This window comes from Bubalus bubalis, chromosome 20, assembly GCF_019923935.1.
Source record: "Bubalus bubalis isolate 160015118507 breed Murrah chromosome 20, NDDB_SH_1, whole genome shotgun sequence".
NCBI classification, from domain to species: Eukaryota; Metazoa; Chordata; class Mammalia; order Artiodactyla; family Bovidae; genus Bubalus; species Bubalus bubalis.
The window spans coordinates 25,428,098-25,454,854 of NC_059176.1; the positions used below are offsets into that span (position 1 = coordinate 25,428,098).

The 26,757-nt window shown below is 38.2% G+C and overlaps 1 protein-coding gene and 2 non-coding genes across 4 annotated transcripts in view; 2 read left to right on the top strand and 1 right to left on the bottom strand.

The window, feature by feature from the left end:
- SNX6 (sorting nexin 6) overlaps nt 1-26,757 on the top strand; it is a 47,737-nt gene that overhangs the window by 14,963 nt on the left and 6,017 nt on the right. The window contains exons 6-12 of one of the 2 annotated variants that reach the window (XM_006056945.4): nt 1,806-1,929; nt 8,965-9,060; nt 11,260-11,365; nt 14,967-15,042; nt 16,898-16,937; nt 22,751-22,837; nt 26,539-26,698. In XM_006056945.4, coding sequence (XP_006057007.1) covers nt 1,806-1,929; nt 8,965-9,060; nt 11,260-11,365; nt 14,967-15,042; nt 16,898-16,937; nt 22,751-22,837; nt 26,539-26,698 — 689 coding nt within the window. The remainder of the gene's footprint in view (nt 1-1,805; nt 1,930-8,964; nt 9,061-11,259; nt 11,366-14,966; nt 15,043-16,897; nt 16,938-22,750; nt 22,838-26,538; nt 26,699-26,757) is intronic. The other variant, XM_006056947.4, reaches the window with a different exon arrangement.
- Nucleotides 14,284-14,506, top strand: LOC112581039. Its single transcript, XR_003105484.1, has one exon. It is a non-coding gene; the product is annotated as a small nucleolar RNA U3 (small nucleolar RNA).
- On the bottom strand, nt 16,551-16,622 carry TRNAW-CCA. The gene has a single exon. It is a non-coding gene; the product is annotated as a tRNA-Trp (tRNA).

The following is a 26,757-nucleotide window of genomic DNA, read 5'->3' on the forward strand; positions in this document are numbered from 1 at the left end:
CCTTTCTGGAAGATGCAGGTTTAAGCCATACAACCAGTGTTAACTATCATGATCAGAGCCTACAGGAAAATTATAGAATAATTGTCTGCATTGTAAAATTCTTTAAATTACTGTTTTAAATAAACTCTGAAGATTGAAAACAAAAGATTCACAAGTTCATAAATGATAGTAGAAAGGGAAATAATGACTTTTTAAAACACACATGTAGATCATTTTATTTTTATTTACAAGGCCTTAGTCATTACCCACCTGGTTCTCTTGTTTGGACAAGTGCATACTACCAAGATTTCTGTTTCTCATGTAAGTGTGCACTTAGCAACTCTGGATATTTTCTTCTTTCTTTTTCAAAAACTGTGTGTGTGTGTGCGTGTGTATATAATTTTCCCACTCTTTTGTCTGCCTGTGGCTTATGCCTGAAGGGAAGAGAATAGGAGCAAAGCAATGAGAGAATAGTTTTTTAGTGTTTTTTATTAAATGATGATTAGTTTCGTATATACTAGACATATATTAAATTCTTGAAAATATTCTATTTCATTTTTAGCATATTTGCTGAAAATACAGTTTTTCCCCTTCTCTTGAACATTTGAAATAATTTTGGATTGCTGCATATTGTTTTTCTGTATTTTGAGAGTTAAACAAGGAAATAGCTTTCCTTGCATTACCATCACCTCCATCACTTTTTCTGGTCATTTCTCCTGTTTGTGCATTTCCTTTTCTTCTCTTCCACTGAATTTCAGTTTTTAAGCATATATTCATGCTGCTACTAGACTCTTCTTCAGAATGCTAAACTCTTGACAAGAGAAATTAACAAAGTAGGTCTTCTTTGTTAAAGTGTAAGGTGACAGATATTTTAAGAATTCTGTCAATACTGAGTGCAAGCAGTAGCCTGATAGTGGACAGGTACGACTTCTATAGTTGATAAGCCTGACAGCTGGAAATGAGCAGCGCACATTAATATTGAGAGAATCTGTGGTTTTCCAGTGGCCCTGATCATGATTCTTTTGTGGTCTGGTTAGGGGTTGGATAACAGAGAACCTTGGGTTTATTCTACTGCTACCTCCATCCTCTGCATCCTTCTTTTTTGTCTTCACTGAATGACTACCCTCACAGAGATCAAACTTCTCCCAACATTGGTCCTGCTGGTTTGCTGGTATGTAAAACTTAACCTCCTTGCACGTAGTTGAAGCAAGAATATTGGGCCTTTTCCTTGAGTGTTTTTTTTTTTTCCCCCCAAACTGACATGTATTACTATAAGATCACTGTGATTCACTGATGATATTAAAATGTTTTAAACACAGTTCTTCAATGTAATGGAAAACACTAGTCTCTCCATGGTGTGTTTCTTTCTTGTGTGTTTGGGTCTTTAGATGAAAATAATTATTAAAGTTGAAAATATGTTTACTGAGGTTTGTTTTATTTATTTGTATGAAGGTGTGTAAAAGCAGTAATTATCTAGAAATTGAATCATTAAAATTGTATGCTATAATTTGTAATATACTTTCTCTGAAGCTAAAAACAAAAAGCCCTATAGTTACCTTTAACATCAACTTGCATAGGAAGAAAGGTTCATAAAACTTAAAAATATTAGCATTTATATATAATAAATACTATTAACTAGCATGAAGTCTTTTCAGAGCTGGGTTTTATATATTTTGTTAACAGTTCAACTAAAACCTTTGTTTACATGGATTATATCTTCATGCCTCTAGTTTTGCATTTAGAATAATTCCTAGTATTTGGTTAAAAAACTGTTGCGGGTGTTTTTCTGCAGTGTTTTTACCTTTAATTTTGTGTATTGTTTCTAGTGAGTATTTGGCAATATTCAAGAAGACGGTTGCAATGCATGAAGTGTTTCTGTGTCGTGTGGCTGCACATCCCATTTTGAGGAAAGATTTAAATTTCCATGTCTTCCTGGAATATAATCAAGATGTGAGTATTGAATTGATCAAAGCAGTGATCAAGGTTTATTTTTAAAGAGTCATTGGAAGGAGAAGGGAGTTGTTAGAAAAGGCTTAAGGCCTTATAAATACATTTTATAAAATGTTCTGATTTTTCAAGGCAGTTTAATATGACATTTTTAATGATGATACAGTATTTCAGTAGAACTTAAGTAGATTAATTTTTTAAATGATGCTAAACTATGTTACTACATGAGATATTGATTTTGATCCTGAAATGTGAACTTCTTAAGAAATAGGGTTATTAAATTGGTTAGTGTTTCTTAAATTTGAGTTTGGAGGCTTCTGAAGCCTTACGGAGAATTCAGAGAAGTTCTTGAGCTAAAGAATTCTCAGTTACTTTTGGGTTGATCATTGACTCTTAATGTGTTTAACCTGCCTCCTTCAGTGCTGGTTGCTGCTAATTTTCCTCCCTCCCAGCCTCAAGAGATTTCTTCATTCGTGGTCCTGGAAGAAAACTTTTTAGTGGATGGGTGATACAGATCTTGGAGTCTCTATTTGGACGACAAGATTAACTCATGATTTTAGCAGAAGAGAGATATCTATTTCCTAACCTTTGTTCATTTCTTCCTATGGGAAGACCACACCCAGGACCTCATCTCACCCCCGAGTTCTTAAACCCTGACATTATGGACTCCAAGCATAGCCCTCTGTCCTCACAACTCCCTTTTCCCCTGTTCCCACTGCAGTTGTTCTTTGATTCACTGCTGCATCTAGACCCTTGACTTCTCCTGCACTTTGACCCTGTCAGTAGCTCTTTTCTTTCTTTCTTATCTTGCCTAGCGTGCCTGCTCTGTCACTTACAGCAGTGTTATGACTTTAGACAGATCTCTCATTTTCCATTAAAGCTAATTTCAATAATTCTTCTAGATCAAATAATGACCTTGTTCACTGGAAGTGGACACCAATCAGAAAGCAAACACCCAAACCTCCTGTATCCCCCCATAGTCTTCAACCACTTTGGCAGCCACACTCATTTAATAGTTTTCTTTTCTTTTTTCTTTTTTACTTCCTCCTTTCCAATCTGGATGCCTTTTTAAAATTTTGCTTGCCTGACTGCCCTGGCTGGAACCTCCCGTACAGTGTTAAATAAGAGCAGACATCTGTGTTCTGTCCCTGATCTTAGGGGAAAAGCATGCACTCCTTCACTATCAAGTGTGATGTTAAATGTGGGTTTTTACATAGACACCCTTTGCCAGCTTAGAGAAGTTCTATTCCTAGTTTGTTGAGTGTTTTTATCATGAAAAAGTACATCTGTTGAGATGATTCATGTTTTTTATTCTATTAATGAGGTGAAATACATCATGCTTTTCCATTTTGACTGAGATACCTTTCTAGCTATGCTGACTCCCATGTTCTTGTGGATCTATGGGAATCCATCTTGATGTGTTCACCTCTTAACTCGATGGCTGCTTCCCAGTCTGCTTCATGGGCTTTTCCCGCCATATATCCATTCATTTAAATCTGATTCTTCCAAGGTTCATCATTGAGTTCTCTAAGAGTCTATAAGATTTCTAATTCTGTAAATTCTGTCTAATACCTGCTTCTGTGGCTCCAGCGATTCTAATATGTTATTAACTTAGAAATCTATGGGAATTCCTTGGCGGTCCAGTGGTTAGGACTCTGTGCTTCTACCGCTGGGAGCATGGGTTTGATCCCTGGTCACGGAACTAAGATCCCACAAGCCACATGGGACAGCCCCGCCTGGCGGCTCCCCCTGCCCCAACTGTATCACTCCTGAGGCCCAGCACTATTCATTAAATAGCCTCCTGAAAAACCTCCATTTAGATGTCCCCTTGGCCTTTTACCCTCAGCTGTACCCTTCTTTTTTAAATCCATGCCTCCTTTTGTACTCTTTGTCTTATCTCAAAGAAGGCATCACTAACTCCCATTCCCTTCCACCATGAAAATTACTGAGGACTCCTACTGTCTGTTCCTGTCAGGAGTCACCAGATTCTCTCTGTCTTTTTACTGTGCATACTTGGTTCCATCACTAGACCTGAAGACTAGTCCAGACTTTGCCTGGGTTACTGAAGCAGACCCTGACTGGTCAGTCAACCTCCAGTCTTAACCTTTCTCAACCCCTCAGTCGTATTGAGTTCTTTGGGTGCTTTGCTGATGCCACATGAATAGCTTTAACACTATACTTCTCATATTGTGTGTAATTATGTTTGCTTCTCTCTGTCCTCCTCTGTACCATTAGCTACTTTAGGAGTAGGGGCCACCTCTTAATCATCTTAATATTTGTAACACCCAGCACAGTGTGTGGTTATAATATACATTCATTATGGTTTGTTAAATGAGTGAATTAGAGAAAGAAATGGCAACCCACTCCAGTGATCTTGCCTGGAGAATCCCAGAGACAGGGAAGCCTGGTGGGCTGCCGTCTGTGGGGTCGCACAGAGTCGGACACGACTGAAGTGACTTAGCAGCAGCAGCAGTGAAATAATTAATATAAAAAATAAGGTTAAAAAAAAGCTGGAGTACTTTGAGGGGCCTAAGAGCAGTGAATTCTAACTGGGAATTTGAAAGGGTTTCATGAAGAGATGCCTTTTATTTTGAATATTAAAGTCTGACAGAGTTTTTGGTGGGAGAGGAGATACCATTTCAGATACAGAGGAACCTAAGAGTTTAGAGCCTCTTTCGAGAACAGTGTGGAGCATAAGGCTCTTTAGGGGTAGGGGTGGCGTTGGAAAGGTAACCTGAACCAGATTTTTTCAAAGTGTTGAGTATCTTGCTAAGGGGGTTGGCGTTCAGTCTCTGAACATTATGAAACTCTATGAACTTACTTAAGTATAGAAGAGATGCTCAAAGTGTGATTTTGGAAGGAAAAAGAAGCTGTAGATTGTGTCAAGATTTTTATTGAAAGGTATGGAGTTTTCACAGTTGCATACCTTTACAGTCAGTCTCTCCCATCAGGAAGCTTCCATAAATCTCCTATCTTTATCCATCAGAGGGAAGACAGAATGAAAACCATAATCAAACTAATCAAACTGATCACATGGACCACAGCCTTGTCTAACTCAATGAAACTATGAGGCATGCTGTGTAGGGCCACCCAAGATGGACGGGTCATAGTGGAGAGTTCTGACAAAATGTGATCCACTGGAGAAGGGAATGGCAAACAACTTCAGTATTCTTGCCTTGAGAATGCGATGAACAGTATGATAAGGCAAAAAGATTTGACATTGAAAGATGAACTCCCCAGCTCGGTACATGCCCAATATGCTACTGGAGAAGAGTGGAGAAATAACCAGAAAGAATGAAGAGACAGAGCCAAAGTGAAAACAATGCCCAGTTGTGGATGTGACTGGTGATGGAACTAAAGTCCAATGCTGTAAAGAACAATAAAAGAACAATATGGCATAGGAACCCGGAATGTTAGATCCGTGAATCAATTGGAAGTGGTGAAACAAGAGGTGGCAAGAGTGAACATTGACATTTTAGGAATCAGGGAACTAAAATGGACTGGAATGGGCGAATTTAATTCAGATGACTTCATTTAATTCAGATCTCTGTTCATTTCCAAGGCAAACCATTGAACATCACAGTAATCCCAAGTCTATGCCCCAATCACTAATGCCGAAAAAGCTGAAATTAAACAGTTCTATGAAGACCTACAAGATCTTCTAGAACTAACACCCAACGTGTCCTTTTCATCATAGGGGACTGGAATGCAAAAGTAGGAAGTCAAGAGATACCTGGAGTAAGAGGCAAGTTTGGCTTTGGGGTACAAAATGAAGCAAGGCAAAGGCTAACAGAATTTTGCCAAGAGAACACACTGGTCATAGCAAGCACCCTCTTCCAAACAACACTAGAGATAACTCTACACATGGACATCACCAGATGGTCAATACTGAAATCAGATTGATAATATTCTTTGCAGCTGAAGATGGAGAAGCCCTATACAGTCCACAAAAATGAGACCAGGAGCTGACTGTGGCTCAGATCATGAACTCTTTATTGCCAAATTCAGACGTAAACTGAAGAAAGTAGGGAATACCACTAGACCATTCAGGTATGACCTAAATCAAATCCCTTAACAATTATACAGTGGAATGTTGCACAGGAGGCAATGATCAAGACCATCCCCAAGAAAAAGAAATGCAAAAAGGCAAAATGGTTGTCTGAGGAGGCCTTACAAATAGCTGAGAAAAGAAGAGATGCTAAAGGCAAAGGAGAAAAGGAAAGATGTACCCATTTGAATGCAGAGTTCCAAAGAACAGCAAGGAGAGATGAGAAAGCCTTCCTCAGTGATCAGTGCAAGGAAATAGAGGAAAACAATAGAATGGGACAGACTAGATATCTCTTCAAGAAAATTAGAGATACCAAGGGAACATTTCATGCAAGGATGGGTACAATAAAGGACAGAAATGCTGTGGACTGAACAGAAGCAGAAGATATTAAGAAGAGGTGGCAAGAATAAATAGAAGAACTATACAAAAAAGATGTTCATGACCCAGATAACCACAATGGTATGATCACTCACCTAGAGCCAGACATCCTGGAGTCCAAAGTCAAGTGGGCCTTAAGAAGCATCACTATGAACAAAGCTAGTGGAGGTGATGGAATTCCAGTTAAGCTGTTTCAGATCCTAAAAGATGATACTGTGAAAGTGCTGTACTCAATATGCCAGCAAATTTGGAAAACTCAGCAGTGGCCACAGGACTAGAAAAGGTCAGTTCTCAGTCCAATCCCAAAGAAAGGCAATGCCAGAGAATGTTCAGACTACCGCACAACCGCACTCATCTAACACACTAGCAAAGTAATGCTCAAAATCCTCCAAGCCAGGCTTCAACAGTACATGAGCCGTGAACTTCCAGATGTTCAAGCTGGATTTAGAAAAGGCAGAGGAACCAGAGATCAAATTGCCAACATCTGTTGGATTATCAAAAAGCAAGAGAGTTCCAGAAAAGTATCTGCTTCTGCTTTATTGACTATGCCAAAGCCTTTGACTGTATGGATCACAACAAACTGGAAAATTCTGAAAGAGATGGGAATATCAGACCACCTGACCTGCCTCCTGAGAAATCTGTATGTAGGTCAAGAAGCAACAGTTAAAATCGAACATGGAACAATGTACTCGTTTCAACATGGGAAAGGAGTACGTCAAGGCTGTATATTGTCACCTTGTTTATTTAACTAATAATGCAGAAAGCAAAGAACTAACGAGCCTTGTGATGAAAGTGAAAGAGGAAAGTGAAAAAGCTGGCTTAAAACTCAACATTCAAAAAACGAAGATCATGGCATCCAGTCCCATCACTTCATGGCATATAGATGGGGAAACAATGGAAACAGTGAGAGACTATTTTCTTGGGCTCCAAAATCACTGCAGTTGATGACTGCAGCCATGAAATTAAAAGACGCTTACTCCTTGGAAGAAAAGCTATGATAAACCTAGACAGCACATTAAAAAGCAGAGACATTACTTTGCCAACAAAGGTCTGTCTAGTCAAAGCTATCTTTTTTCCAGTAGTCATGTATGGATATGAGAGTTGGACTATAAAGAAAGCTAAGCACTAAAGAATTGATGCTTTTGAACTGTGGTGTCGGAGAAGACTCTTGAGAGTCCCTTGGACTGCAGGGAGATCCAACCAGTCCATCCTGAAGTAAATCAGTGCTGAATATTCATTGGAACGACTGATGCTGAAGCTGAAACTCCAATACTTTGGCCACCTGATGCGAAGAACTGACTCATTTGGAAAGACCCTGATGCTGGGAAAGATCGAAGGCAGGAGGAGAAGGGAACGACAGAGGATGAGATGGTTGGATGGCATCACTGACTCATTGGATGTGAATTTGAACAAGCTCTGGGAGTTGGTGAGGGACAGGGAAGCTTAGCGTGCTGCAGTCCATGGAGTCGAAAAGATTTGTACATGACTGAGCTACTGAACTGACTGAACCGATGGGGTTTTAGGGAACAGATGAGAAGCTGAGAGACTGTATAGATGGGAAAACCATGAATAGGGAACCAAGAAGAGGGAAAACTTGGAGATCAGATTATAATAAATATTTTTAAAAATATTCAGTGTGCGGTTAGCAGAATATACATGTAAAGAATACGATGTAGGCAATTCGAAATAGAATCTACGATTCAGGAAAGAGCCTAGGCGTAGTGATTGAGATGTGCTAGTCACTTGCTTAATGGTGAGTATTGAAGCCATGGCAGCAGATAAGGAAGTTAGATGAGATGTTCCTTCATGGGGCACTGATGCAATAAGTGGTAAAGTCAGAGTTGACTGCTTCTCAGTTTTGCCTTTAGATATATACTATTCATGCCATTCAGAGTCATCGTTTGTGTCCTTTGTCTCATGAGTTGCTGACCCCAAAATAGGTCGGGAGATGAAATTTGGAGGAGTTCAGAGTGAAAAATTTGCAAAATATATTTTCAGAGTTTCTATAGAATCATATGATGGTATATTGTACTCCAGTAAAGTTTACATGTTCAGAGAAGCTCCTGAGTGAATTTTTAGTTGACTTTATATGATATAGTAGTGTTTGACAAAGTATGATGAAAGAGCTCCTTAGAGCAGAATTATCAACTACACTTACACAATTTGGAGGGGCTTCCCTGGTGGCTCAGCAGTAAAGACTGCCTGCAATGTAGGAGACTCAGGTTTGATCCCTGGATTGGGAAGATCCCCTGGAGAAGGGAACGGCAATCCAGTCCAGTATCCTTGCCTGGAAAATTCCATGGACAGAGGAGCCTAGCAGGCTACAGTCCATGAGGTTATAAAGTGTCAGACACGACTGAGCGGCTAACACTTTCACTTTTGAGCCATACTGTAGATCAGCTGAACCTGAATCTTTGGGGGTGAGGCCAGACTCCTTTAAGTTCCCAGAATTTGAAAATCACTGATCATACATAATGAAATTGCCACTTTATTAAGTTTAAAAACTGGAGTCCTTTTGAGATTGCTGTTTTGATGACAGAGAATAAAGGAGGTATTAACTTCTCATTTGTAATCTTAAAAGAAATACTAACTTAAATTTACCTTTCTTTCAGTTGAGTGTGCGAGGAAAAAATAAAAAAGAGAAACTGGAAGATTTCTTTAAAAACATGGTTAAATCAGCAGATGGAGTAATTGTTTCTGGAGTAAAGGTAAGACACTATTTGGTTAACAGAGGTACTGCTTTGAGAATTTACTTCTTTTACGAGGGAGATACTTTGAGATTTTCCGATGTGTAGGCCGTTATATTGGAATGGAAGAGAAGTTTGGATAGTAGACTTCTTAGGGCTGGGAAACTGGGCCCCTTGCCCTGAGTTCCCCTCTTCAGAGAGCTCCTTTCTCTAAGGGGTGATAGGTCTGCAACTCCAAGGGGATTTGCCAACCCAGAGCCCACACCCCTGTCCTCCAAACCAGAACATTCTCCTTATCTAGAACCCCACATTTTCTTGCCCAAATTCCAAGCCTGCCTTCAAGTCCTGCTTGGACTTCCTCCTTGAATTCATCTGCTGGTGAGTAGACCGTGCCTCTGGTGGTCTGTCCTCCACAGGTAGTCAAGGAGTAGAGGGCCAGCACAGGGAAGAAGAGCAGTGTGCAGGATGGAATGACTGTCCGGCCTTACCCTGTGACTCTGCCTTACAGAGGGGCTGCCTCGGTTTGTACACTTAGCCTTGGCTTTACAAATGTTAGGGGCCAACTTGGGTTTAGATTTGAAGTTAGAAGAGCTCAGTTGAAGTTTTGGTTTTGTCTCATAGTAGCTACATGACCTTGAGAAAAGTCACTTTTCTTTCTCTAAATCTCAGGTTTCCCATTTTGAAAACATGGTTAGTAATGCTACCTAGCTATAGGATTGTTAGAAACACTGAGTTAGATTTAGAAAGAATGAGATGCTAGGTATGCATATACTTATAATTACCTAGATAACACCTAGATTTTTCTTAATGATGGTCTGAAAATGGTACAAGAATTGATTTTTTTGAAAACTCTTACCATCAAAATATTGAGAAAAATGTTTATTGCAGAATGTATTTTCAAAGTTTATATAGAATCATATGATGGTATATTGTACTCCAATAATAATATTATTAAGCAAATAATAAAGCAATAAATAATGCTTTATCATCATTGCCTGTTTTTATAAATATATCTACACTAAAACTTTGGTGTAAAGTACTATTTGATTTATATTTGATTTTGTAGAGACAGGTCAGTTGATATGTTGACAGTGCATCTCCTTTGGCTACTTTTAATAAAGAGTTGACATGGGAATTCCCTGGCAGTCTAGTGGTTAGGACTCAGCGCTTTCACTGCCGAGGGCCTGGGTTCAATCCCTGGTTAGGAAACTAAGATCCCACAAACCATGCAGTGAGACCAAAAAAAGATTCAGGCTGGTTTTTTTTTTTTCTTCTTCTTCAGATTATTTCCATTTTGATGCTACTTATGTTGAACTTTTTGATTAACATTAAGTATAATTGATAATTTTATTAAAGTAATAATAGCTAACATTTTTTTGAACATTTGCAGTGGTGTTTGGTAGCGCACATTTCATTAATCTTCACTACAACTCTGCAAGTTAGTTTTATCTCTATTTTTCCAATAGACCTCACCTGTACTAGTTAAGAAAACTAGTACACATGCATTAACAGATTTTAAGTCACATTTTGTCACACTAACTTTTGCTACTATGTTCTGTTAATACGGGTCTCAAGTTACATCATTTCAGCTGGTGCTTTTTCAGTAAACAGTTGCTATTTTAGAAGGGAGTTCATTGTTTTTAGTTTTAATGGATTTCTAGCTTTGTTCCAAAAAAGATTGAAAACAGTGTTTAATACGAACATTGCTCCCAGATAGCTAATTTGGCCAGGTTCCCCAAAGCAGTCAGAGAGGGCCAATGACTAAGGCTTGGCAGCATTCAGGAATGGTTCATAAAATGCCTAACAGACCAAGAGAAGCAGATTTCTACTTGTCTGCTGGGCTTTTTTCCCTTTTTTTCCCTCAAAAGCAATTGATTGCTCCCGCTGGAGGAAATAAATGTGTTGGAGAAGCAGGATTGTAGTGGAAGAATACAAGCTGGAATAGGTTCAGGTACAGCATGGAAGCTTGGACAATATGGGACCATAAGCCTTCTGCTGTAGAACTGTGGAAGACCTCTTACTTGATAGAGAGATGTTTTTGAGGTTTGAACTTGTTTTTGAAGTTTGAACTTGTTGGTGAAATCAATATAATGTCTGATTATTAGAGGATAGCTATGCTGCTTAATGATGATCTTTTATGATTATAAGGGAAGCAAAGTGTTATATGTTAGATTACAGCAAATAAGTGAAAAAAGCTCATATTTTCTTTTGATCCCATAGGATGTAGATGATTTCTTTGAGCATGAACGAACATTCCTTTTAGAATATCATAACCGAGTTAAGGATGCATCTGCTAAATCTGATAGGATGACAAGATCCCACAAAAGTAAGGTTTTTCTCTGTGGCTCAAGTTTACATTGTTTAATGGAATAATTATCAAGTTACTATGTTATTTACAGTTTGTAAAAGTCTTGATATAGGGCAGTGATTTTCAAACTATGGTCTATGAAGCTTTGATCTCAAGGCCCTTTTTAGCAAGTCTGTGAGAACAAAACTAATTTCATAATAATACTAGGATGATTTTTTTGTCCTTTTCACCATGTTGACATTTACACCAATGATGCAAAAGCCGTGATGGATAAATGGCTGGTGTCTTAGGACAAATCAAAGCAGTGGCACCAAACTGTACTAATAATCTTTGTATTCTTTCCCACAGTGCATTCAGAATTTTAAAAATTCAATTAAGAATGTCCTTGATGAAGCAGTGAAACTTATTACTTATTGAAAGTCTCCTCCCTTGAGTATACTTTTTTAATATGCTGAATGATGGATCGGGAGGTATGCATAAAGCACTTCGCATATGGATGTATGATGGTTCTTTCTAGAAAAGCAACTGAGTTGCAACTGAACTGGCTGCTTTTTTTCAATACAATTTTTACTTGAAAGAACAACTGACAGACAAGCTGCTATTATGCAAACTTGTGTCTTGGTAGACATTTTATCAAAAATTAATTAAATGAGCCTTACACTTCATGGAAAACTACTGGCAGTGTTTGTTGACAATGATAAAAATCAAGGTTTCCAGCAATTATTAGAATCTTGGAAAACTTGTATCAGTCACCATGAGTTTGCTTTTCAGTAATTAAAGACTTGTCTGAGGAGATTGATGGTGATATTACTGAGTGTGATACTTTTTATATACTGAAGTGCATCTGCATTTGGAAGATGTGTGTGATTCATTGAACCAGTATTTTCTAAATAATCAAAATCATGTTAAGTACACGATAGACTAATGGTTTTTTTTAACAGCTGTATTGAAGTGTAATTGATATCAATAAGCTGCAATGTTCAAAGTTTACAATTGGATAAGTTTTGACACATGTATGACATCATTACTAGAGACAGTATAATGAACATGTCCATCACCACACACAGTCCTCTTGTAATCCTCCTTCATAACCTCTTCATAATCCCTCCATTCTGTCCCTGTCCCTGTCCCTAGGCCACTGCTGATAATGCTTTCTGTCTCTGTAGATTAATTTGCATTTTCTAGAGTTGTAAATAAATGGAATCGTACAGTATGTACTTTCTATGGTCTGGGTTTGAAATTCAACAAAATTATTTTGAGTTTCATCCATGTTGTTGTATGCTTCAGTAGTTCATTCTGTTTTATTGCTGAGTGGTATTCCATTGTATAGATATACCACAGTTGTCTATTCAGCTGTTGCTGGACAATTGGATTGTTGCTAGCTTTCACCCATTCAAAATAAAGCTGACATATGTAAGTCTTTGTATGAACATAGGCTTTCATTTCTCTTGGGTAGTACCTAGAAGTAGAATGACTGGGTCAAATGTAAGTGTATAATTAACTTTTTTTTAAAAATTGCCAAACATTTTTCCAAAATGATTGTATCATTCTGCATTCCTACCAGCTGTGCACGAGGATTCCAGCTGCTTCATATCCTTACCAACAAAGTCAGTCTTAAATTTTATCCATTCTGCTAGGCCAATATGGCTTTAATTTCAGTGATTGATGATATTGAACTTCTTTTCTTGTATAAGTCTTTCAACTTTATTCTTCTTTATCACAGTTGTTTTGGGCCCTCTAGGTTCTTTATTTTTTTGGATGGATTTTAAAATCAGCTCATCACTTTCTACAAAAATGCCTGCTGTGATTTTTTGATTGGAATTGTGTAAAATATAGATCAGTTTGGGGAGGATTAAGATCTCAAAAGTATTGGTTCTTCTAATACATGAATAGGGTATATGTCTATTTACTTCGGTCTTCTCTCAGCAATTTTTTGTAGCTTCCTTTGTAAAGCTCTTATATATCTTTAGTTAGATCTCTGTTTTTTGATGCAATTCTAAATGATGTGTTTTTTACATTTGAGTTTCTAGTTTTTTTGCCAGTATATAGAAATACATTGTATTTTCAGCATCGAGCTTATATCTTGCAGCCTTTCTAAATCAACTCACTTATTAGTTTATTAACTATTTTGTAGATTCCTTAGCATTTTCTACATAAAGGGTCATCTGTGAATAAAAACAGTTAACACTTCTTCCATTCCAGTTGGAATGATGTTTATTTCTTTTCCTTGCCCATTATACTATAGCTGTACCCTTTAGTTGTTTTACCATGTTGGTAAAAGTGGTGAGGGCAAGCGGTTTGACCTTGTTCCTTATCTTGTGGGAAAGCATCCATCTTAATTGTGATGTTAGGTATAGGTTTTTCCTAGATGCCTTTTAGCAGGTTTAAGTCAGGAATGAATGTTGGATTTTGTCAGATGCTCTTTTTGCAACAATTAAGATAACCATATGGTTTTAATTTTTTTAGTCTGTTAATATGGTTAATCATGTTGATTGATTTTCAGATACTAAACCAATCTTATATTCTTGGGATAAATATTACATATCATTGGAGTTTAATGTGATAGAGTACACAGACTTCACTGATAGAACTTTAGGTTCCCCAGTGTGACTAACCCTTAAAGAAACGACTGCTTGTTGAGTAGAGTATCCACAGTTATCTGAAAATATTAGTAAAGTACCTCCTGCTTTTCCAATGACATACCTGTTTGAAGCTAGATTTTTTTCCCCCACATACTTGAGCAAAAATATTGTGTCACAGCACAGTGAATGCAGAAGCAGATAAGAGAATGGAGCTATTGACTGTTAATCCAGACACAAAAAGGAGATTTGCAAAATCTAAGTGTCACCATGGACACTGATTTTAAATATTTTTCATTTAAATATTATGTTAACATATAATGGTTTGAATACTGTTATTTTAAAATAGTAAATATTAAGACTGTACTTTCGAGGATCGTTTCTGTTGTTTGTTACTCTAGAAGTTTCTCTGAACATGTAGAGCACCTGAAACCACGAGGAGGAGACATACTTCACACAGCAGTCTCTCCTCAGCGTGAAGCTGGCTCGTGGTGTTGCTTCTGCAGTTGCTATTTGCTGTTGATGATTGTTCTCTTCCTCCTTTGGGAGAGTAAGAGGGAGAGAATGCTGTCTGGGTGGTTTCCTTAAGAAAAAAAAAAGTAAATACTTAAAAAATTTTTTGTTTTACTTAAAAAAACAACAACAACACTCTGTACAGTGCTACGGACCCCGAAGTCTCTCTGAATATTCTTTGCTCTTGTATGTCTCCCTGGTTCTTTTCCATGCCCTTCTCTTTATCTAGAATTCTTTCCTCCACTTTGCCTAGTAAAGATTTCCTCACCCTGCAAGCTCCAATGCCTGCTGTAGTGTCTGTAAACCCTTCCCTGACATCCTCAGGTGGAATATCTGTTTCTCCTGCTCCTTAAGTAGTTTATAGCTACTTCCAGTTCCATGTTCATCATAGTGTATTATAGTTTGTGTCGTTTCTTTCTCTAGACTTCAGTATCTCATATTACATACACATTTTTTGGCAGGTGCGTATTCAGTAACTTTTTAAATCCATGAATAAATATATTAAATCCTTAAAACTTTTTCCATAGGTGCTGCAGATGATTACAATAGAATTGGTTCTTCATTATATGCTTTAGGAACTCAGGATTCTACAGATATATGCAAGTAAGGATTCTGATTTAAAACATTAAATAAAACAAAATTTTTGTTGGCAGCTTGGGCACACACACTACTGCTGACCCAGCAGGCGTTTTGGAATATTTTTGTCAAAATACATTGACAGTATAGAGCTTCTTTATAAACTTAGGTTGGTGTTATTTTTCTCTTCCTTTTCTCTCTTACTTTTTTAAATCCGAGAAATAAAAGTTAACCTTAGTATATATAATTTTTAACATTTACAGTGTTTTAGTTGATGAAAATTTGCCAATTTGTGTGTGTGAAAGAGAAACAATTTATATTAAAATGTTCTTAGATTTTAATAAAGTTTATTTTAAATAAATGCTGTTTTAGAATTAGAGTATATATATATTAATATATGTTTTGTTGGAGGCCAAGTTTTACTCTTTGGCCACCTGATGCAAAGAACTGACTCACTGGAAAAGACCCTGATGCTGGGAAAGATTGAAGGCAGGAAGAGGAGATGACAGAGGATGAGATGGTTGGATGGCATCATCGACTCAATGGACATGAGTTTGAGCAAGCTCCAGGAGTTGGTTGTGGACAGGGAAGCCTGGTGTGCTGCAGTCCATGAGGTCGCAAAGAGTCAGACACGACTAAGCAACTGAACTGAACTGAACTGAAGTTTTAATCTAGCCATAAATCTTAGTTGCTCGTGTAATGTTGTTTAAACTTAACTCTCCTTTGAAAATAGCTCAAACATACTTTTAAAATTTTAAGAAGAAAAACTGTTTTCATAGTCCATGCCTTTCTCTAAACCACATCCTTGAACTTTTCTCTAGTATATCCTGTCTCAGTAGACATGTCAGATCAAATTTTTCAGCAAAACAGGATACCATAGCCTACTAATTAACATGCTACCTTCCCAAAGAGTTAGTTCTTAAGTCTTTGATAAGGAAAAAAAGGCAACCTTGCCATGTGTTACCTTACATAAACTTGTCAAAGAGTGAAGTGAAGTTCATAAAATTCAGCTTTCAATAGTATATACCCTAATCCAAATATAATGTTGTCTGTCATATTTTTCAGAATACCCTTTAGTAGTTTGGCATTGGGATATTTTTTAGTTGGCATCAGCATTTGAAAGATGGACTTTCGAGTTAAAAGCGACAGTGGGGACTTCTTGGTGGCCTGGCGGTTAGGGTCCGGGCTTTCACTGAGGTGGCCCCAGTTCAGTCCCTGGTCAGGAACATCCTGCAAGCTGCAAGTGCAGCTCCCCTACCCACCCCCAAAAAGTGAAAGTGAATCCTGAAATAGAAATTGGCTGTTCCTTTCTCTTGTTTTCCAAAACAAAACAGCTCCATTTGAAAATATTTAAAATGTAGTTCTTTGGATGTGATTGTTCTGTACTTCTGTAGTATTTAAAGGTATAGACTTTATTTAATATTATGCAGCATATTACTAAAGGATATCAAGACAAAGATGGTTGTTTTAAAAAATATTTATTTAATATATTTATTTGGCCGCACTGGGTCTTAGTTATGCTGTGTGGGATCTAGTTCCCTGACCAGGGATTGAACCTAGGCCCTTGCATTGGAAGCATGAAGTCTTAACCACTGGACTACCAGGGAATTCCCAAGACAAAGTTTTTAATGTATGGCTTAGACTGTTACCTTGAAATGGGAGGATTTTCTATAACAGTACATCACGGGGAATCTGTTATATCGGTGCTTATACAAAGAAAGATTTTTGTCGAACTAGATGAAATCTGCAGTGAAAAAAATCATTATTATTGTAATGAGATAAGAATGTTTATTATTAATATGGTTTGCGGTGTGTTCTCTGAACATTTGCAATAGAAAATTATTTCAAAGATAGCTTATGATGAAATATTTTTCCCTTCCAGGTTTTTTCTTAAAGTTTCAGAACTGTTCGATAAGACGAGAGTAAGTACTAATAATTAACCTTCGGGAGTATGTCTCTGCAAACAATGTTTAATTTGTTGGGCTGTGTTTAACTTTATGAAAAAGATGAGTTATACTTTAGAATCATGAAGAGGCAGATTTAGATTTGAAAATAATGAGTTTTTCAGGAAATTCACTTTTTGTTACGGTATAAAAGTTCAAATTCTTTTTTTTATAAATTTATTTATTTTAATTGGAGGCTAATTACATTAGAATATTGTATTGGTTTTGCCATACATCAACATGAATCCGCCACGGGTGTACATGTGTTCCCCATCCGGAACCCCCCTCCCACCTCCCTCCCTGTACCATCCCTCTGGGTCATCCCACTGCACCAGCCCCAAGCATCCTGTATCATGCATCGAATCTGGACAGGCGATTCGTTTCATATATGATATTATACATGTTTCAAAGCCATTCTCCCAAATCATCCCACCCTAAGTTCAAATTCTTGATCAGAAAATGTGTTCAGTAGGAAACTGTTCATTTTTATGAAAAAAATCATTTTTTCTTGGGGATTTTGTAAGCTAGAAGAAAATCTTGGATTCACTATAACTTTACCAAGATTATTGTTTTTGATCCCCCATGAAATACTGAGTTAAAAGTGAGTTGTATCAAGGTAAAGCAAATATATAACTGCATGAAATTTTCATTCATTTTAGTAATTTAATACTGATACAGTCTTGGTTTTCAGGGGTCGTATTTATTTATAATCATTATGATAGTTAAATAATATTTAACATTTTTATAAATTGATAGAATAGTGAAAATGTTTACTAAATGTTTAATGGTACTTAGCTAATTAAGATTGGTGGTGGCTAGTCCATTGTAGAAGTCTGGTTTCATCATGATCTTGTCAATTGAGCTATTTATAGTGAAGACAAGTAGAAAAAGATAATATTCTCTGTCAAAGGAACAAGTTCTTAAATACGTAAATGTTATACTGGGGTCGATATAGCCCATTATTCTGCCTTTGATGTTTGTACCAGTGAGCATTTTCTGGAAAGATATAGTTGTTTTCTTGAGTCTATTTACATCAAAAGGATAGGGATCTATCACAAAATAGCCTTATGTGCCAGTTCTTCAAAAGTAGATGTAAAGATGGGATTAGATGCACAGAGGTTTATTGTGAAAAGCAAAAAGGAAGGAGCAGTAATAGATAGGAGGAGCCTTCAGATGACAGTGCCAGTCTGCACCTGTGGAAGGAGAGGAAGAGGAAAGAGGACTGGCTAGGCAGGGTTTCAGACTATAGCATAGTTCTGAGAAAGCTTCATCCAGGTCACAGGGGAGTCCCTAAGCCAGAGCCGCCTGTTAGAGAGTTCTGCGTCAGGCAAAAATGGGCTGGGTGGGGAGCATAGAACATAACTTTGGTATGAACATGATTCCAGATCCAGAGATACAGTAGTTGGGGCTATCAGCCAGCCAGCTATAATCCTTTCAGCAAGCATTTCTCTTGACCGAGGTCCGAGTGGCACATTTCGATAACCCCCAAATTCTTATTTCCTTTAGCATGTGCATGGTGTTCTGGTTACTATGGCTGTGTTACAAATCATCCTAAAATCAGTAGCTTTAACCAGCAACCATTTGATTAAGCCAATGAACTCTGGTTCAGGAACTCAGAAAGGGCACAGCAGAGATGATTGTCTCTGCCCCATGGTGTGCCTCCACAGGAAGGCTGTGAAGGCCAGAGCCTGGAACTGTCTGAAGGCTCGATCATTCCTGTGTCCGAGGGTTGATACTGGCTAGCAGCTGGAACTTCTGCTAGGGCTGTTGGCTGTAACACCTACATGTGGCTTTCCCATGGAGCTGCTTAGGCTTCTTCACAGCTTGGTAAAGAGGTTCCAAAAGTGAGCATCCCAAATGATGGGAAGAGGAAGCTGGGGCCTGGAAACTGGCGTGGCATCATTCCTGTATTGGCCAAGCAGTCTTAGAGCCCAGATTCAAAGAGAGGGGACACACACCCTACTTATTAATGGCAGGAGAGGAGCCCCGTTTAAAAGCACCGAACATTAACTAGCATGTCAGGAAGTTAAGTTTGTTTCTCTGCAAAGAAACTTAAAGTTTTTTCTAACTTTTTATTAAAGTATACTATACGTGTAGAAAAAAGCACATAACAGAAACGTACAGCTCAGTGAAATGTTATTTCACACACCCATGTAATGAATACCTGGATGAAGAAATGGAGCATTACAGCAATTCAGGTGCCCGACTCCCCTTTCAGCTGCCTTCTGAGTCACCACCTCCTGCAAGACTAACCACTGTCCTAGCTTCTAACAGCAAAAATTGGTTTTATTTTCATATCTTATATAAATACATATGCAGTATATATTGTTCTTTGTCTGGTTTCTTTTAATTGTTATATACATGAGATTCATTGGTGGTGTTGCATGTAAGTATAGTTTCTACATTCTTACTGCTGTATTGTTTTCCATTTCAAGAATAGACCTAACTTTATTATTTGTTCTACTGGTGGGCATTTAGATAGTTGCCGGTTTGAGGTACTTTACACAGAGTACTGTTAAGACCATTTTTTATTTATCTTCAGCTGAACATAAGTACACATTTCTGTGGGGTGTATGTAACTTGGAGACGTGATGGTTCATAGGAAACCCATGTGAAAAGCTTTTTTTTCCCTAAGTGATTGTGCCAGCTCGCATTCCCACCAGAATGAATGTGAGCATTGGGCTGCTGCACAGGGTTGTAATATTTGGTATCTTTTTTTACTTTAGCTGTTCTGGTGGATGTATAGGATTTTTTTTTTTTTTAATTTTTTATTTTGACAACAATTTCTGGCTTAGATTGCAAGAATAGTATAAAGAATTCCTGTACACATGTCACCCAGATTTCCTTTCCTTTTGTTGTTGTTCAGTCACTAAGTCTTGTCCAACTCTGCAACCCCATGAACCTGCAGCAAGCCAGGCTTCCCTGTCCATCACCATTTCCCAGAGTTTGCTCAAACTCATGTCCATTGAGTCAGTGATGCCATCCAACCATCTCATCCTCTGTCGCCCTCTTCTCTTGCCATCAGTCTTTCCCAACATCAGGGTCTTTTCCAGTGAGTCAGCTCTTTGCATCAGGTGGCCAAAGTATTGGAGCTTCAGCTTCAGCACCAGTCCTTCCAATAAATATTCAGGGTTGATTTCCTTTAGGATGGACTGGTTGGATCTCCTTGCACTTCAGGGGACTCACAAGAGTCTTCTCCAGCACCATAGTTCCAAAGCATCAATTCTTTGGTGCTCAGCCTTCTTTATAGTCCAACTCTCACATCCATATGTGACTACTGGAACAATCATAGCTTTGACTAAACGGACCTTTGTTGGCAAAGCAATGCCTCTGCTTTTTAATACACTGTTTTGGTTTGTCATAGCTATTCTTCTAAGGAGCAAGAGTCTTTTAATTTTGTGGCTACATTCATTGTCTGCAGTGATTTTGGAGCCCAAGAAAACTAAATATGACACTGTTTCCACTTTTTCCACATCTGTTTGCCATGAAGTGGTGGGGTCAGATGCCATGATCTTTGTTTTTTGAATGTTGAGTTTTAAGCCAGTTTTTTCATTCTCTTCTTTCACCTTCATCAAGAGGTTCCTTAGTTCCTCTTCACTTTCTGCCATTAAAGTGGTATCATCTGCATATCTGAGGTTGTTGATATTTCTCCCAGCAGTCTTGATTTCAGCTTGTGATTCATCTAGCCCAGCATTTTGCATGATGTACTGTGTATATAAGTTAAATAAGCAGAGTGACAGGATACAGCCTTGACATACTCCTTTTCCAATTTGAACCTATCCATTGTTCCATGTCCAGTTCTAATTGTTGCTTCTTGTCCTGCATACAGATTCCCTTAGATTTGGTTGACATAGTACATTCTTCTTTATCCTCTGTCTCTCCACAGTGAATGAAGAGTTCTCATCTTTTTAGTCTGACATGGCTGCTTCCCAGTTCACCTCACCTCAGACTCACCACACCACTTTAGTTTTATGTTTTTTTTTTTTTTTTTAACTTTTACTCTTTGGTATTTTCAGGCACATTTTGTTAATATTTTAATGTTGTTTTGTAGTTGTCTGCAGCAGGGGGATTGGTTTGAATTACCTAGTCCATTACTACTGCCAGCCTCTATTACTTTATAGTCATGTGTACATATCAGTTGCTATTAAAATGAATAGAAAAATACAGGTGAACCTAAAAGATGATATTGAAACTAGTTACAGCCAAGAACTTGAGTCAAATATAGAGTCCTTCCATAAATTCACTAATCTCATTTGATCTCATCATTTTTCTGTTAATTTTTTTTTGTCAGTTACATACAAAGACAAAATAACAGGCTCATAGAAAGAATGGAAGGAAACTTAGCTTAACTAGGAACTGATACTGTAGTTACTTATAACTTTAATTTTTTTATTTTCATTTTTTAATTTATTTTAATTGGAGGCTAATTACTATACAATATTGTGGTGGTTTTTGCCATACATCAACATGAATCAGCCATGGGTGTACACGTGTCCCCGCATCCTGAACCCCCCCTCCGACCTCCCTTCCCACCCCATCCCTTGGTTGTCCCAGAACACCAGCTTTGAGTGCCGTGCTTCTTGCTTTGAACTTGCACTGGTCATCTATTTTACATATGGTAATATATATATGTTTCAATGCTAATAACTCAAGTCGGCCCACCCTCACCTTCTCCCACATAGTCCAAAAGTCTGTTCTTTACATCTGCCTCTTTTGCTGTCTTGCATATAGGGTCATTGTTAACCATCTTCCTAAATCCATATATATGCGTTAATATACTGTATTGGTGTTTCTCTTTCTGACTTACTTCACTCAGTATAATAGGCTCCAGTTTCATCCACCTCATTAGAACTGACTCAAATGCATTCTTTTTTGTAGCTGAGTAATCCATTGTGTATATGTATCGCAACTTCCTTTCCCATTCGTCTGCCGATGGCCATCTAGGTGGCTTCCATGTCCTGGCTATTGTAAACAGTGCTGCAGTGAACACTGGGGTACACGTGTCTCTTTCAGTTCTGGTTTCCTCGGTGTGTATGCCCAGCAGTGGGATTGCTGGATCATAAGGCAGTTCTGTTTCCAGTTTTTTAAGGAATCTCCACACTGTTCTCCATAGTGGCTGTACTAGTTTGCATTCCTACCAACAGTGTAAGAGGGTTCCCTTTTCTCCACACCCTCTCCAGCATTTATTGTTCGTAGACTTTTTGATGGCAGCCTTTCTGACTGGCATGAAATGGTACTTCATTGTGGTTGTGATTTCATTTCTCTGATAATGAGTGATGTTGAGCATCTTTTCATGTGTTTGTCAGCCATCTATATGTCTTCTTTGAAGAAATGTCTGTTTAGTTCTCTTGGCTCATTTTTTGATTGGGTCATTTATTTTTCTGATGTTTATCTGCATGAGCTTGTATATTTTGGAGATTAATTCCTTGTCAGTTGTTTCGTTTGCTATTATTTTCTCCCATTCTGAAGGCTGCCTTTTCACCTTGCTTATAGTTTTCTTTGTTGTGCAAAAGCTTTTAAATTTAATTAGGCCCCATTTGTTTGTTTTTGTTTTTAATTTCATTACTCTGGGAGTTAGGTCATAGAGGATCTTGCTGTGATTTATGTCAGAGTGTTCTGCCTATGTTTTCCTCTAAGAGTTTTATAGTTTCTGGTCTTATATTTAGATCTTTAATCCATTTTGAGTTTATTTTTGTGTATGCTATAACTTTAATTTTTTTACAATAAGAAAAAAGTACTGAGTGTAGAATGTAAATACTGACTAAATACTTAATTTTTTTTTCCTATTTTAGAAAATAGAAGCACGAGTGTCAGCTGATGAGGACCTCAAACTTTCTGACCTTTTGAAATATTACTTAAGAGAATCCCAAGCTGCTAAGGTAATTTTATTCATTGTTTTTTAAAATGGACTGCTTTACAGAAACCCATCATCTCTTTAGAAGTTGTTAGACTTAAAATGGTTTAAGATGACTTATCTCTTGATTTTAAATCATATTTTCAAGTGTGATTTTTTTTTTTCCTCTTTTTATAGATTGTAGGTCACAGAACCCCACATTAAAGTCTCCTCTATTAACTTCTGATACAGTTTGTCTGGAACTTATCTTTTTTCTGAATTTGATATATTTAGCCAGGTGAAATACCTGCAAAGACAAAAGGAAAATGCCCAAATAACAGTTGTACAATTAGAGGATTCCTAATTTGGCCTATCTAAGTCCTCTGTTGGGGGTGTCTGCTCACTTGTGTGCAGCTCTTTATGACTGCATGGACTGTAGCCTGCCAGGCTCCTCTGTCCATGGGATTTTCCCAAACAAGAATACTGGAGTGGGTTGCCATGTCCTCCTCCAGGGGACCTTCCCGACCCAGGGATTGAACCCACGTCTCCTGTGTCTCCTGCATCACGGGCAGATTCTTTACCACTGAATCACCAGGGAAGCCCTCTGTTGAGGGTGAGCGAGTCATAAAACAAGGATATGTTTTATTTTAAGGCATCTCAAATTTCCTTTTGGAAATCTGTCCATGTGTAAAACTAAAACTCTTTACTAATCAAAAAAATGTTTAACAAAAACTTCTAAAAGCACTGAAATCTTAGTGACTCAGATACTCCAATTCAGTGTTAATTTATGAATTGAGATATACAGAAAATTCCCATCTGGCCCTGTTGCTTTGAATACCCTTCTTTTATTTCTCATCAAATTATAAATAACCCTTTTAACTTTGAGGACTTAAGTACTTGCAGATATACTGTCCATATTGAATTTGTTTTAAATCAGATTGTGTATTATGAACTGCTTAACATTGGTTGGGCAGGATTAAAATAAACTGTTCACTTTTGAAGACTTATTATTATAATATGGAATGGTTTGTAATATATTCATAAAAGGGAAGGCTGCTCAACAAGTAAAAAGGAATAAGCTATGCATATATACAACAAGATGGGTCACTCTCAAAATAATTTTGCTGAGTGAAAGAAGCCCAGCAGTAAAGACTGCAGTTTACATTAGCGTTCACTCTTAGTGGTATACATTCTGTGGATTTGGACAAGTGTGTAGTGACATAAGTATCATACAGAATAGTTTTCCTGCCAGAAATCCCGTGTTCCATCTGTTCATTCGCCTTCCTCCTAACACTTTTTGATACTTTAATTGCCTCCGTAGTTTTCCCTTTTCCAAAATGACATATTGTTGAGTCTTTTCATACTGGTTTCTTCACTCGGTAATGTGCATTTAAGTTGCCTCTGTGCTTTTCAGGACTTGATAGCTCTTATCTCTTCAGCAGTTAATAGCCTCTATCCATCAAATTTGTTTATCCGCTGACCTTACTGAACGGTTGCTTCTAAGTTTTGGCAGTTATGAGTACAGCTGCTGTAAACATCCGTTTGCAGGTTTTTGTGTGAACGTAAGTTTTCAACTCCTTTGAGTAATTAACAGCAAGAAGGGTAATTGCTAGACCATATGATAAGAGTAGTTCTGTCAAACTGTCTTCCAAAGTGGCTATATCATTGCATTCCCACCATAATGAAGGAGAATTCCTGTTGCATAACATCCTCACCAGCAATCGGTATTATCAGTATTGTAGATATTGGCCATTCTGACAAGGTGTGTAGTGATACCTTGTTCTAATCTGCATTTCCCTGATAACATTTGATGTGAAGCATCTTTTCACAAGCTTATTTGCCATCTCTGTATCTTTGATGAGCTACTTGTTCTAAAAAAAGAGTTATTTGTGTATTTTGGATAGCAGTCCTTTCTATCAACATTTTTAACTGTCAGGGAAAGGAAAGTGTTAGTCGCTCAGTTGTGTCTGACTCTTTGCGACCCCATGGACTGTAGCCTGTCAGGCTCCTCTGTCCATAAGGATTCTCCAGGCAAGAATACTGGAGGGAGTAGCTATTTCCTTCTTCAGGGGATCTTCCCAGTCCAGGGATTGAACCCGGGTTGCCTCTATGCCAGGCAGATTCTTTATCGTTTGAGCCATCAGGGGAGCTCCTGAGCCACCAAATACACATCAAAACCATGGAGTTATATCACTTCACACCCACTACATAGCTCTAATCAAAAAGACAACAGTGTTGACAGGAATGTGGAGAAGTGAGACCTCTCATAGTTCTGGTGGAAAAATGTAAATGGTGCAGTCACTTTGAAAGTACTCTGGCATTTTCTCAAGAGGTTCAACATAGAGTTGTACAAGGTGACCCTGCAATTCTACTTCTAAATAATGAGCTATAAAAGAGAAGTGAAACATGAAAACATATCCACAGAAAAGCTTAAACACACATGTTCGTAACAGCATTTTTCTGAAATAGCCAAAAAGTTGAAACAAACCAAATCTTTCAGCTGATGAATGGATCAATCAGTGTGGTATATCTATACAGTGAAATATAGAGCTTCCCTGGTGGCTCAGAGGTTAAAAGCGTCCGCCTCCAACGCAGGAGACCTGAGTTTGATCTCTGGGTTGGGAAGATCCCCTGGAGAAGGAAATGGTAACCCACTCCAGTACTCTTGCCTGGAGAATCCCATGGACAGAGAAGCCTGATAGGCTACAGTCCACGGGGTCGCAAAGAGTCGGACACGACTGAGCAACTTCACTTTCACTTTCATATCCATACAGTGAAATATTTAGCAATCAAAGGCATGAAGTACTGATTCATGCTACAAATAGATGAACTTGAAATTTTATGCTAAGTGAAAAAGCCAGACAGGGGAGTTGGCTGGCAGTCCAGTGGTTAGGACTCTACTCTTTCACTGCTGAGGGCCCAGGTTCATTCAGTCCCTGGTCAGAAAACTAAGATCCCACAAGGCAAGCAGCCAAAAAAGGAAAAAAATAAATAAAAGGCACAAAAGGCTGCATATGAAATGATTCCTTTAAGAAATCTGTTTATTTGGCTGTGCTGGGTCTTTGTTGCTATGTGGGCTTTTCCCTAGTTTGGCGAGTTGGGGTTCCTCTCTGCTCGTGGTGCACGGACTTCATTTGGCGGCCTCTCTCGTTGCAGGGCACGGGCTCTGCAGCGCACGTGCTTCAGTAGTTGTGGCTCCCGGGCTCCAGAGCAGACTCAATGGTTGCGGCACATGGGGTTGCTTGTCTTAGACAGGCGGGGTCTTCGCGGATCAGGGAGGGAAGCCGTATCTCTTGCATTGGCAGGCACGTTTTTTTACCCTTGAGCCACCAGGGAAGCCCAGGATTCCTTTTTTAATGAAATGTCCAAAATAGGCAAATCTGTAGAGACAGCAGATGAATGACTGGAGGTGGGGGCTGTAGGAGGAAATGGAGAGTGATTGCCATGGATATGAGATTTCCTTTTGGGTGACAGAGATGTTCTAAGATTGAGTGTAGTGATGGGTACACAACTCTGTGTGCATATTAACCATTGAATTGTGCTCTTTAAATGGGTGAATTATATGGTGATATGAGTTATACCTCAATAAAGCTGTTACCCAAAAAATGTAGAAGAGTAACTGACCTGTGGCATTCAGTGTGTAAGTGTTAACTCCGATGATGGTTGTTAGGGGTGGGTGGGGGGGAGGTTGGCAGCAGCTACTAGACACGAGCAGCATGTGTTATCATGCAGCATTCTGTTTTATAGGATCTCCTCTATCGAAGATCTAGGTCATTAGTGGATTACGAAAATGCCAATAAAGCACTGGATAAAGCAAGAGCGAAAAATAAAGATGTTCTGCAGGCTGAAACATCCCAACAGTTATGTTGTCAGAAATTTGAAAAAATATCTGAATCTGCAAAACAAGGTACTCTTACATTAACCTTTAGTAATCAGGTGTGTTTTACACTGTTACACAAGCAGTTA